The sequence below is a fragment of the Diabrotica undecimpunctata genome, chromosome 1 (genome assembly GCF_040954645.1).
Source record: "Diabrotica undecimpunctata isolate CICGRU chromosome 1, icDiaUnde3, whole genome shotgun sequence".
Lineage (NCBI taxonomy): Eukaryota > Metazoa > Arthropoda > Insecta > Coleoptera > Chrysomelidae > Diabrotica > Diabrotica undecimpunctata.
This window is the reverse complement of record NC_092803.1, coordinates 196,204,594-196,215,971: the sequence shown is the minus strand read 5'-3', so window position 1 is coordinate 196,215,971 and position 11,378 is coordinate 196,204,594. Positions and strand designations below refer to the sequence as shown.

The 11,378-nt window shown below is 31.8% G+C and overlaps 1 protein-coding gene across 2 annotated transcripts in view; it reads left to right on the top strand.

Annotated features, from left to right (window-relative positions):
• The first annotated feature begins 8,096 nt into the window (after nt 1-8,096).
• The window catches only part of LOC140432820 (signal transducer and activator of transcription 5B-like), a 63,263-nt gene continuing 59,981 nt past the window's right edge, over nt 8,097-11,378 (top strand). For both annotated transcript variants that reach the window (XM_072520942.1, XM_072520943.1), the window contains exons 1-2: nt 8,097-8,249; nt 8,544-8,675. In XM_072520942.1, the coding sequence (XP_072377043.1) occupies nt 8,557-8,675 (119 nt within the window). In that variant the 5' untranslated portion in view covers nt 8,097-8,249; nt 8,544-8,556. The remainder of the gene's footprint in view (nt 8,250-8,543; nt 8,676-11,378) is intronic.

Sequence of the window (11,378 nt, the reverse complement as noted above, 5' to 3'; positions counted from 1 at the left end):
CTTGATTTTTTAAACAATTCCTTATTCGAGATGTTAGAAGATTTAACGCTAAACGAGCGAAGATCTTTATTTTTTATGCACGATGGAGCTCCACCACACTTTGATAGAAGGTGTGGTGTGGTAATTGGTTAAGTAATCATTTTCCGAATCGATGGATTGGTAGAAGTGCAGAAGCTCTGATTCATTGGCCTCCTCGGTCATGTGATTTTAACCCTTTGGACTACGCAGTTTGGTCGTATATTAAGGAAAAAGTCTATGCTACAGAGGTAAATTCACGCCAAGAATTGGAAGAAAGAATTCAACGTCAATTTAATGACATCATAGCTGATTCCCTACCGTTTAGAAGGTAAATGGAATCTTTAGAAAAAAGAATAGACTTGTGTATTCGCGAAAATGGAGGGCATTTTAAACACTTACTGTAATTGAATTTTATTTTATCTTCTTAGTCATTAACTTAATTTTCTTCTTGTGAGTTTTGTTTAATTACTAACTATTTTATACCAGCATCAATTATTACTTCATAATTTTCAAATCAAAATATTCCGAAAACGGTACACAGTATCGACTTTTACCAAGAGTACCTTTTTCGTGTAAAATTGAATGATGTTTAAGTTTACTTGAAATTTTGATTAATAATTATACTCTTAAAAAAGTTATATTGACTAATACTTAGTACGATCCGTGTAACTAGCGCCCTCTATGAGAATCGGATATAAAAACAAGTTCATGGGATGTATCAGCTTCCAAAACAAATTCGTATAAAATTTCATTACAATGTTGCCAGTAGTTTCAGCAAAATCGTAAAAAATGCGTAAATCTTTTTTTTCTTCAACGCCCTGTATCTTGAAAACGGATGGCGTTACAAAATTTTTTTACTAAGCAAACCCCAATTATTTTTCAGTTTTTTACCTACCCTAGAGACAGGGTTACCTTTTTTTGAAACACCTTGTATTATCATATTTTAACAATTATGCAGAACAGCAGATATGAAAAAATAATAATTTTATGATAAATTTGAAGTAACATAATATAGAAAAAGTCCTACGATACTAAGATTATTATCGACATGGAGGCTAAAGGGTAAACTTTTGTCCTAAAACCGAGAAATCAGTATGGAAGGCGGATATAAAAATAGGCAAAGGTATAAGGATGCAGAAGGCAACGAACTACTGTGTTAAAGATTAGTAGAGTACCTCTAGTACAATTAACATGGCTATGACAAATCACAGAACAGAAGATGTTACTGATCACGGGCATTGGATACCAAGATCTGGCAGAGAAGGATAATCAAAAGACGTCAAAGTCCCGTTCATCAAAAGACGAAATCTTTGCCAATTTAGTGCGAATAAAACATCAAAATCGGCATATGGAATGTTAAAACATATGAGGCAGGTAAGAGATATCTACAGAGAGAAAGAAAACCATTATTTTGACGAAGTTTTGGCAAGGTCGCACTTGGCATTGAAGTCAGGTAGTGACGCTTCTTGCTGATGCTTCTAATAGACTGTCTACTTGCCTAATGTCCCGGCTTATAAATATTAACTTTGAAAATTAAAGGCAGATATCGAGCACAGTTTTATTAATTAAATCTTGCCCAAGTACTTTCGCTCCATAGAGCATCTTCAGGGACATTTCGTCAATTTTGGGCTATCCAACAATCGCAGAATGTCATAAACATAAAACTAAACATAAAGTTGAACATAACACTACACTAAACAAGGACAAACAGTTTAAAATCATTCAAAAGTCGAAGCTACATTCTGGTCGGCAACAGGAGAGAGAAATGTAATGTGAGGAGAGAGAAAAATAATTTTAAACTGTTTGTCCTTGTTTAGTGGCAAGATTTAATTAATAAAACTGTGCTCGATATCTGCCTTTAATTTTCAAAGTTCATTTATTCGAGCATTCAACCTTATGTTATGGTTTTATTAATTCTTCTAATTTATTGTTTTCATTTATTTATTAAAGGTTCTATTTATAACACTTACAAATTTATTAAAGTCTTTATTATTAATTTATATTACACGAACAATTATACAATTTATAATACGGGCGTTAATTTTAATTTACGCGACGCGATCTTCAAAATTAACTAACTGTCCTTCTAAATAAAATGTCCCATTTATATACATAAAATGCTGTTATCTAGAAGGATCGATGACCTCCTCCATTAGAACGGGACCCCATCGAATAGACTGGTATTTCGGCGAAGGGACTAGAAGGCGGTCGACGGCTGAAACTGGTTTTTTTTAACTGAGCGCCGAAATAACTAGAACAGAAAAAAATTAGTCATAATATATTTACAGTTTTATAGGCCATGATATTTATCGTAACACTTATATCAAATTATAAATATTAGTGCGGGGGTAAGCGAAGTAATAAATTATATTCGGATAATTGGTACAGCAAGTACTTATGGCTTACTGGGAGTGAAAAAAAATTTTTTTTGTTTACCTTGCTTCTTATTTTCGACAATTAGGGCCAAACATCAAAATCCGTGGCGTGAATCTGGTTACGATAATTTAAAGGAATTATTCAGGGCTTTACATAAACATGATATTTCGAAAGATCATACATACAGCCAGATTAAATTAGATTTATTTGGAAAAAAAATATCTATGTCTTATTAGATAATGCTCAACGTGAAAATGCTATTAAACATAACGAAATTGTAAAAAATAATCACACAGTTTTACGTCGTTTAATTGAGAAGAGCTTTTAGAGCGTTTAAGTTTTGCAGACGATCAGGTAGTGATTGCACAAGACCAAGACGACCTCAGCTACATGATGAAGAAACTACAAGAAGAATATACCAAGGCTGGCCTAGATATTAACCTCGCGAAAACAGAGTACCTATCTACAAGTGAAGAAGACATAGAAGATCTACAGATTGATGACAACGTAACAATAAAAGGAAAGGATAAATTCAAATACCTGGGGTTTATAATCACGAAAAAGGCAACAACAGAGGAAGAAATTACACAAAGATTAGGACAAACAAGAACAGCAATCCGACAACTTAACTCAGTATGGTGGGATAGACACCTAAATATGAAGACAAAAACGCAGATTTATAAAACATTTTTTTTTTTTTTTTTTTTTAGCCCTTTTTTCTATCCGAATTGTCGAATAAAGGCCTCTCCCATTTCTCGCCATTCATCCCTGTTGTGTGCTAGGCGTTTCCACATTGGTCCTGCGACTCTTTTGATATCGTCGCTCCAGCGCATTTGAGGTCTTCCTCTTGGTCTCTTCGCATCGTACGGTCGCCAGTTTCCGACTTCTTTGTTTTAAAACATTAGTGCGAAGTATTATGACATATGGGGCTGAAAATTGGATCATAAACAAGAAAAACAGCAGTAAGATAGTAGCAACAGAGATGAAATGCCTGCGAAGATGCTGCAGAGTAACAAGAATGGAGAGGAGAAGTAATGACGAAATAAAGCAAAGAACATCAATAGAAACAGACATACTAACATATATAGAACAAAAAAGATTAAAGTGGTATGGACATGTAAGAAGAACTAGCGACAGCAGATAGATAAAGAGAATAACCGAATGAAGCCCCATAGGAAGGAGGAAGAGAGGACGACCCCGAAAATCCTGGAGGAACGAAGTAGACGACGCCATGAGTAAGAGAGGCCTAAACGATGGAGAATGGAACAACAGAGATAAATGGAAACGGTTGAGCGAGGGAAGGCAGTGAATACTGTAGAATCCCTAAATATATATATATATATATATATATATATATATATATATATATATATATATATATATATATATATATATATATATATATATATATAATCGAGAAGAATTGAATTGAATTAATTAGCTATATTTTGAATAATGTTATTGAATCTGAGATACAAGAAACCATTTGCCTTTCGCCAGAAGTAGATGAAAATACCGATAAATATATCATTTACAATTATCAATTATCGTTCCATACGCGTTACGTGGTAATATTTATGGCGTTTAGGTTTTACAGATTAAAGTCAGTTAAAGCCATAAGGCAGAATATATTTTTGGTGTTTTAGAGCACAGATTAAAATTTTTTGATATCAAAAATAATTAAAACTATTGCACTGCAAACTTTATTTACTCACTGTCATGAGTATATATAATAAATTTAGTTTTGCAGGATACGTGTAAAAAAAATTATAGAATGTTGTTTTTTTGCCGGTTTAAGCGGATTTACTTCATTTTTCTCAAGCTCGCCTAAACGACTAATGTTTTACAAAAATTTGTTTCAGAAAAAATACCTGAATTTTAAATCTGATGGTTTTCACTGTAGCAGATTTTCGTGAACAGCTTTTGGAAGGGATTGATTTTATTATTGAAGGCGACGATTTTGAAAGTGATGATAATTCGATCCGAAAAGCAATCGGTTTGAAAACTTTATTAAATGATTACTCTTTTAAATATTTTTAAGAAAGTGTTTACCCAAACCGATTTAATATTTAATGTGGTTTAAAATCAGTCAACTGACATTGTTTATTCCAAAAATAGAATAACAAAACTGGTGCAAAAACTCAGAGATTTTCGTGATGACATTTTGGACCCCCTTGATATTTTCGAAACCCCAAAAAAAGACACAGTCATGACACAGACACAGATCTCGAAAAACGAGTATATTTTAAAATTTTGGAAACTATTATTATGCAAATAGATACTCGTTTTTCGAATTTTGAAGATTTGCAAATTTTTGAGCTCTTCAAAACCGATTCAAAATTTAAAAGTTCCAAGAAAGTTCCACGTCAAAGAATTTCCAAGATATCTATACTTCATCTAATTTACTTACCGTTGTACGTCATCCCGTCATAGCCCGTGATAATACGTGTTAATACCAACACGAAATATTTAGGCGGTAGGTGTGTTCTTTTTTAGAATCACTTTGCCGAATACACTGGCATTACAGCCACTAGACATATTTTATTATATATGCGTAGAAATAATATTTAAAGATTTCTATTAATGTTAACTTAAAGAAATACACAAACGTTTTTATGAAGATCATTTGTTCGGAACACACTGTAACTGTAATCGAACGAAGGTGATATTTTGACATAAATTGTTAACACTTATTTGACAGTTGCGGTGTTGACTAATGTTAATAAGTAATAAAAAAAATGTTGTTTTTTTAAGTATTCCATTTTACATCTTTATACGACACATACAAGCAGCTCAAATTGTTTTTAACAAGATTATTTTTTAACTCTTGTTTTGTTTCTATTTATTTACATTAAATATTAATTTGTTTTGTTGTATAATCCACTTTTGCAATAATTATGTGACCTCTTTAATTTAAAATGGATTCAGGATTTTTTTATACTTTGGCAACTATGTCAACTTCGATCTCTGTCAATGATAATGATGTGCAACGGTAAGTAAATTAGATGGACTGTATTATACAAGTTAATTAAAAATTATCCATCATTGTCTAATAAAATAAAATTAGAAAACGAATTAAAAGTTTTATATACTGATCTAAATATTTTCGGAAGGTGGGATAAGTTACAAGACATGTATAATTTTATATAGGTAATGCAATTCATTACAAGAAACTGTTACCGAAATTAATAAATTATTGTCAATAATTCTCTCATTACCGCCAACTTCTGCCTCAAATGAACGCGATTTCTCGTCTCAAAAGAATCAAAACGTATTGTCGAAACACCATGAGACAAAAGAAAATGTCAAGGTTGTCTCAAATGTCAATAGAAAAAAAAAAACTTATATCTCTAAAACTCAATAAATTTTAAGATGATGTTATAACCCATTTTGCTACTTCCAAACAACTTTCAACAATTTATAGAAAAATAAAAACAAAAGTTTTAACAAACACGCTCAATACAGGTTATATGTCAAGAGCTGCTTTACAAAACACATCCTGGTGTATTAAGCAGTGCAGAAATAATACATTATTATTAGTATTTTCTTAACAAAATATTCCCATAAACTCCACATTCCTGCCTTACTCTGCTTACATTACATAATTTTTCTTTAGACAAGTTTAACTTTGAAATACCCCTCAAAACAAGAATCAAATATTTTTTTCCTGTAGTTTCCTAGGGTTGCTAATTTTTCGATAATATTAAACTCTTGATCAATACCTCTAATAAAAATCAGCAGCTGGGCAGTATAGCTCACTTGCTCTCGTCCATGGTTATTGAAAAGTATTCAAAGCTTTTACATTTTTTCCAACTGTGACGATAACAACTGTACATCGATACCGTCAATTCGATCAGTTATCTTCCTTCGTGATAAAGTTAAAGACTGAAACTCGATACTTTTTCTGGACAAATAACGTTGCTGATAGCTACCGTGCATTCTTTTACGAATTCACCATCCAATTTGCCAGTGTTGCAGCCTTGTGACTATAAGATTGCTTCGTAAACATGTTTTGCTGTCCACGTAACTTCTCGTTTTGTCTTTCAACAGAAGATTTTCTCTCTGCCTCTGTTGTACGCTTATACATATTTTGAATTTGCATGTTTTTTAGAGAAGTGTCGAGACAAATTAAAATCTTTAAAAACTGCAACTGGATCATTACAAATAAGGCACAAGTTTTTCTTTAAATTCTGTGAAAAATATTTCCATGACTATTCTTTCTTAAAAACTAGACACTTAGAATCAACTTTGCCTTTTTTCGTCGTTTTGCTGCTGTAACAAAACAATAAACCAATAGGTATCAATATATCGCTCAAACAAGCGAATATTACTTCCGAAATGCCACTGTCTGTTAGCAGACTGTTGTAGTACGTTGTAGTTTCGAAAGTACGAAAGAAATTATACTACATATTATAAGTAGTATGGCAAGAAAGAAATTATACTATATTTAACATGTGATTTTAAGTAAAACAAAACTCCGAATTTTAGCCGGATTTTAACGGAGATGGCCCGCGGGCTGTAGCTTCCCCATCCCTGCCTTAAACAGAGAATGGCAGATATGCTAGTTCCTGGGAGAAGTAGGAGAGGAAGGCTAAAGAAGATCTGGGGGAAACGCTTAGACAGGTCATGTCGGAAAACGAGGTGGTTATCGGTATGGCCCAAGATATAAACTAATAGAGAAACTCAATAGGGAAGCCAACTCAACACAGGAAAAAAGGCAAAGAGGATATTGCTGGTGATCTTTCTGTGAAGCTAAAATGTAATGTTCATTACTTTATTGTACGAGATGGAAAGCTTTACATTAAAGATGAACCATTTCTGGACGCTTTTCAAATGTAGGTACATGGAGTACCTACAATTTTAAAGATTCGATGGTTTAAACGAGTTATAAATGCCGAAGTGTTGAGACGTCTGCAAAAAGGACTACCTATAAGTTCATAAAAAGCATTGAAGTAAAAAAGCTGAAGTATTTGGGTCATAGCATCATTGGTGAGAATGACATACCTACCTATATATTATAAAAGGAAAAAATTAAGGGTAAACGAATGGTACAATTCAGCAGATGTTGTTTCTGCATTCCGTCTTCCTATTATTACTATCCATTCTGCATTTCTAAGTGCCAAAATCTGAAAAAACACAAAAAAGTCTAGACCACTTGGGCTAGCACAAAAACGTAAGTATTAAAACTGGACATTTCGATCGACGGATCAACAATAAAATACATTAATGATCTAAATAAACTAAAAACTATTTCGTTATGAGTGCGTCTTTAGGCAAACAGGAAGTAAAAGTACACAATACTTTTATTACCGGATACTCCTATGAAAAATACACAATGAACCAAGATAAATGTTTATTCTTCAAAAATTAGGACTTAAGTGAAAACCGCATAATTATTTATTTCTAGAAATAACAACTGCAATTATTATTTCAATTAACTCACAAAGAATATAGGTTTTTCAAAAATAAAAAACCTCATTTGAAATTGATTACTTTTTGGGAGTATCGCATCATTATTAGTACATAATTACATTACATACTAAATTACTATTTAGCATAATGTTACATATTATATAAGGTCGTTATTTTTTTAACATAATCCTCAAAATATTCCAACGTGCTAGTTTATAACGTACCGCGTTGTGCGAGTCTAGACATATTTTCAGTTATTGCGTATCTAATTTTGTCTAACTTCTTGAATACAGATTCCACAGATCTCCTTATCTTTCTTGGATACCGTGCACCAAAAAAGAAACAAAGCATCGTTGACAAGATGACACTTGACACCGACAGATAACGAGAGAAGGATAAGGATATAATGTTTTGGTTGCCATGTTGTTGATATGCAGCGCTAGGTAAATTGTTCAGTTTTTCATTATTTCTATAAGATTGTCAAACTATAAAATTAAACTCAATATTCCCTGGTAATATTTACCATTAGGGAAGTTTGCCCAATTTAAATCTTAATTTTAATCTGTCATTTAACAGTCATTTCTTTATATAAACAATTTTGCATAAATGGACGGGTCCCGCTCAACGACGACCTTGAGAGTTTCATGTTTAGAAAGCTGATAATTTATTTTTAAATATTTGTTCAACTTTTTTAATAACATAGGGAGTTTTATTAACATATATATTTTTAATTTTAGGATATAGATAACAATGGCACTTTGGGCTAAAGCACAACAGCTCCCCCCAGGGAGTCTGCAACAGATATATGGTGATATATTTCCTATTGAAGTTAGGCACTACCTAGCTCAGTATATTGAAGAAAAATTCTGGTATGTAAATTAGCCTATGTTTAAGAATTTACGATCTATGAATTTTAATATATTTTTAACTCAAACCCTTGGTTAATTTTAGATGACAGACAAAACTTTCTAGTATGAAGTAATATTTAGTTGAAAGAAATTTATTGAGATTATGTATAATTCGACTGGTACTTATTATTTTCACCTGTTACACTCTGAGAATTGCTAAAATCTCCAATTTTGTTGTAGCCTTAGAATATCCACATTTAATAAATTGGTTTTTTATGTTAAATTGTTTACATATTAATTTATTTTCTTGGCTGTAATAAGGCTGTAGATTGTTATCTATGAATAGGAAGAGCTTCAGTTAATTCACATAGTAATTCTATACAAATATATCTGTTTGATATATTTATTTACTAACTAACTCAGTGGTTAGTCACCTGTGTAATGATTTATTTTAACATTTCAGATTAAAAGAGAAAAAAAGATTCTTTTAGTTTCTAGCAATTTGATGTAGATAGTATGCTTGACATTATCATTCACTTTTTCACAACATTTTTTGGGACTACATATTTGTCCATTTAATAATATTCCAGATACTGCATGTAAAGTAATTCTGGAATCTTCTTAGGGTTTTCAATCTATTATAATACCAGTAGTAAGTGGTATCAAATCTAAAGAAATTAATACACATGGCTCCTTTCTTTATTCTGTCCAACATATTAGTTACCAGCTTCACTGTAGGTGAAGTTGTGCTCCTACAAACATAATCCTTCAATTCAGTTGTTTGAAATTTTCATAATATTCCTTTGTCAAAACAAAAATCCTTTTTTTCAGTTTGCCTGTGTTCTATTATTTGCCACACAAGTACTGAATCAATTCTTGCTTTTAATGTTTTTAATATAAAGAGTTAAAACTGTAAGAATACATTATCACATGTTGGCGGATAAATTTTCAGCATAGACAGAATTCCACCTTATTATCTAGTTTATATTTTTACCCATTACAATAAGTAGGTAATTGCGAACATGTCTGCCATACACAGAATTTTATGTTAAACAAGTTCTGGGTTGCTCAGGTTTCACAGTGTCCAATTTTTAGTTTTTATTGATTTCTTTTGTGCATTTTTTTGGGAATCAACCTCAGGTGTAATTGGAAATCAACTATTTCCAAGTATATACTTTTTGATTCCCAAAAAATGCAATAATTCATTGTTATTTATTTCATTTTCTTAGAATTATTATCTCACACAATTTTTTATTATTCTAGTTCTTCTTTTAAAGTCATGTTTGAAAGTATTTTTGTTTTGATATGTATGTTAGTTAATTCATAAACAGTCACTGGAAAATATTTACAGAGTATTTCAGATACATTATTTACATAGTTAACTATTATTATTATTATCAACGCATTAACTAAATAGATGGGTACTATTAAATGCCTGTATTTACTTACTATATGCATATATTTACCAGTAAATGTATAAATTTGCCAGGTATTTTAGTTACAGCTTTAATTGAACAGAAATATATTACTAAATGAATATAGTTAATTATTTTTAGTAAACTAGTAGTAAATGGATCTAAATAATGGTAAATGTGTGCATTTACTACCAGTATGTTAACCATATAATTTATTAGCAAAATGAACACCATGGGTTGTAAATGATTGTACCAATGTTAAATGAAAGAGTAAATTTAAAAGAAAATATTAATTGAATACTAATATGTTCAATACAATCCACTGTAAAAAATATTAGCTGAAATAACCAGACTGAAAAACAACAAGTCACCTGGATTAGACAATATTAGCGCAGAATTAATAAAGGAAGGTGGAGACTCCCTATTGAATGCGATAGACGAACTAATAGTGAACATATGGAATAATAAACAACTGCCACAAGACTGGAATACTGGAGTAATTATTCCACTACATAAAAAAGGAAGATTAGCTTAAATGTAAAAACTACTGGGCAATAACACTACTGACTGTGGCATATAAAATACTGTCAAATATTGTGTATGACCGATTGAGACCATATGCAGAACAAATAGTTGGGGGATATCAATGTGGTTTCCGCAGGCAGAAGTCCACAATAGATCATATCTTCGTCTTGAGGATATCTTGGAAAAGACTAGTGAATTTAATATAGACACACATCATCTTTTCATTGACTTTGAGAGTGCCTATGATAGCACCCATCGAGAATTTCTGATCCATGCACTGAAAGAGTTTGATATTCCAACTCAACTCATTGATATCATAAAAGAAACACTTAAAGTACAAAGCAAAATTCGAATTCAAAACGAACTAACAGATACAATTCATGTGAGAACGGGCCTACGACAGGGAGATGCCCTATCCTGTATTCTATTCAACATCACATTAGAGAAAATAATTAGGGAGTCAAAAGTCAACACCAGAGGAACAATAATAACAAAAAGTGTACAAATATTGGCATTTGCAGATGATGTTGATATCATAGCTAGAAGCGAAAGAGAGATGATAGAAGCATTTAATGCTATAGAAAGAGCGGCACAAAACAGTGGCCTAAACATTAATGAAATAAAAACCAAATACATGAAGGCCAGTAAGTCGACAGGCCAAAGAAACCTACAGAATCTGACAATAGGAGACTATAACATCGAAAGCGTGAAAAATTTTACATACCTAGGTTCACTAGTTACCGCAGATAACAATGTCAGTGAAGAAGTTAAGAGAAGAATACAT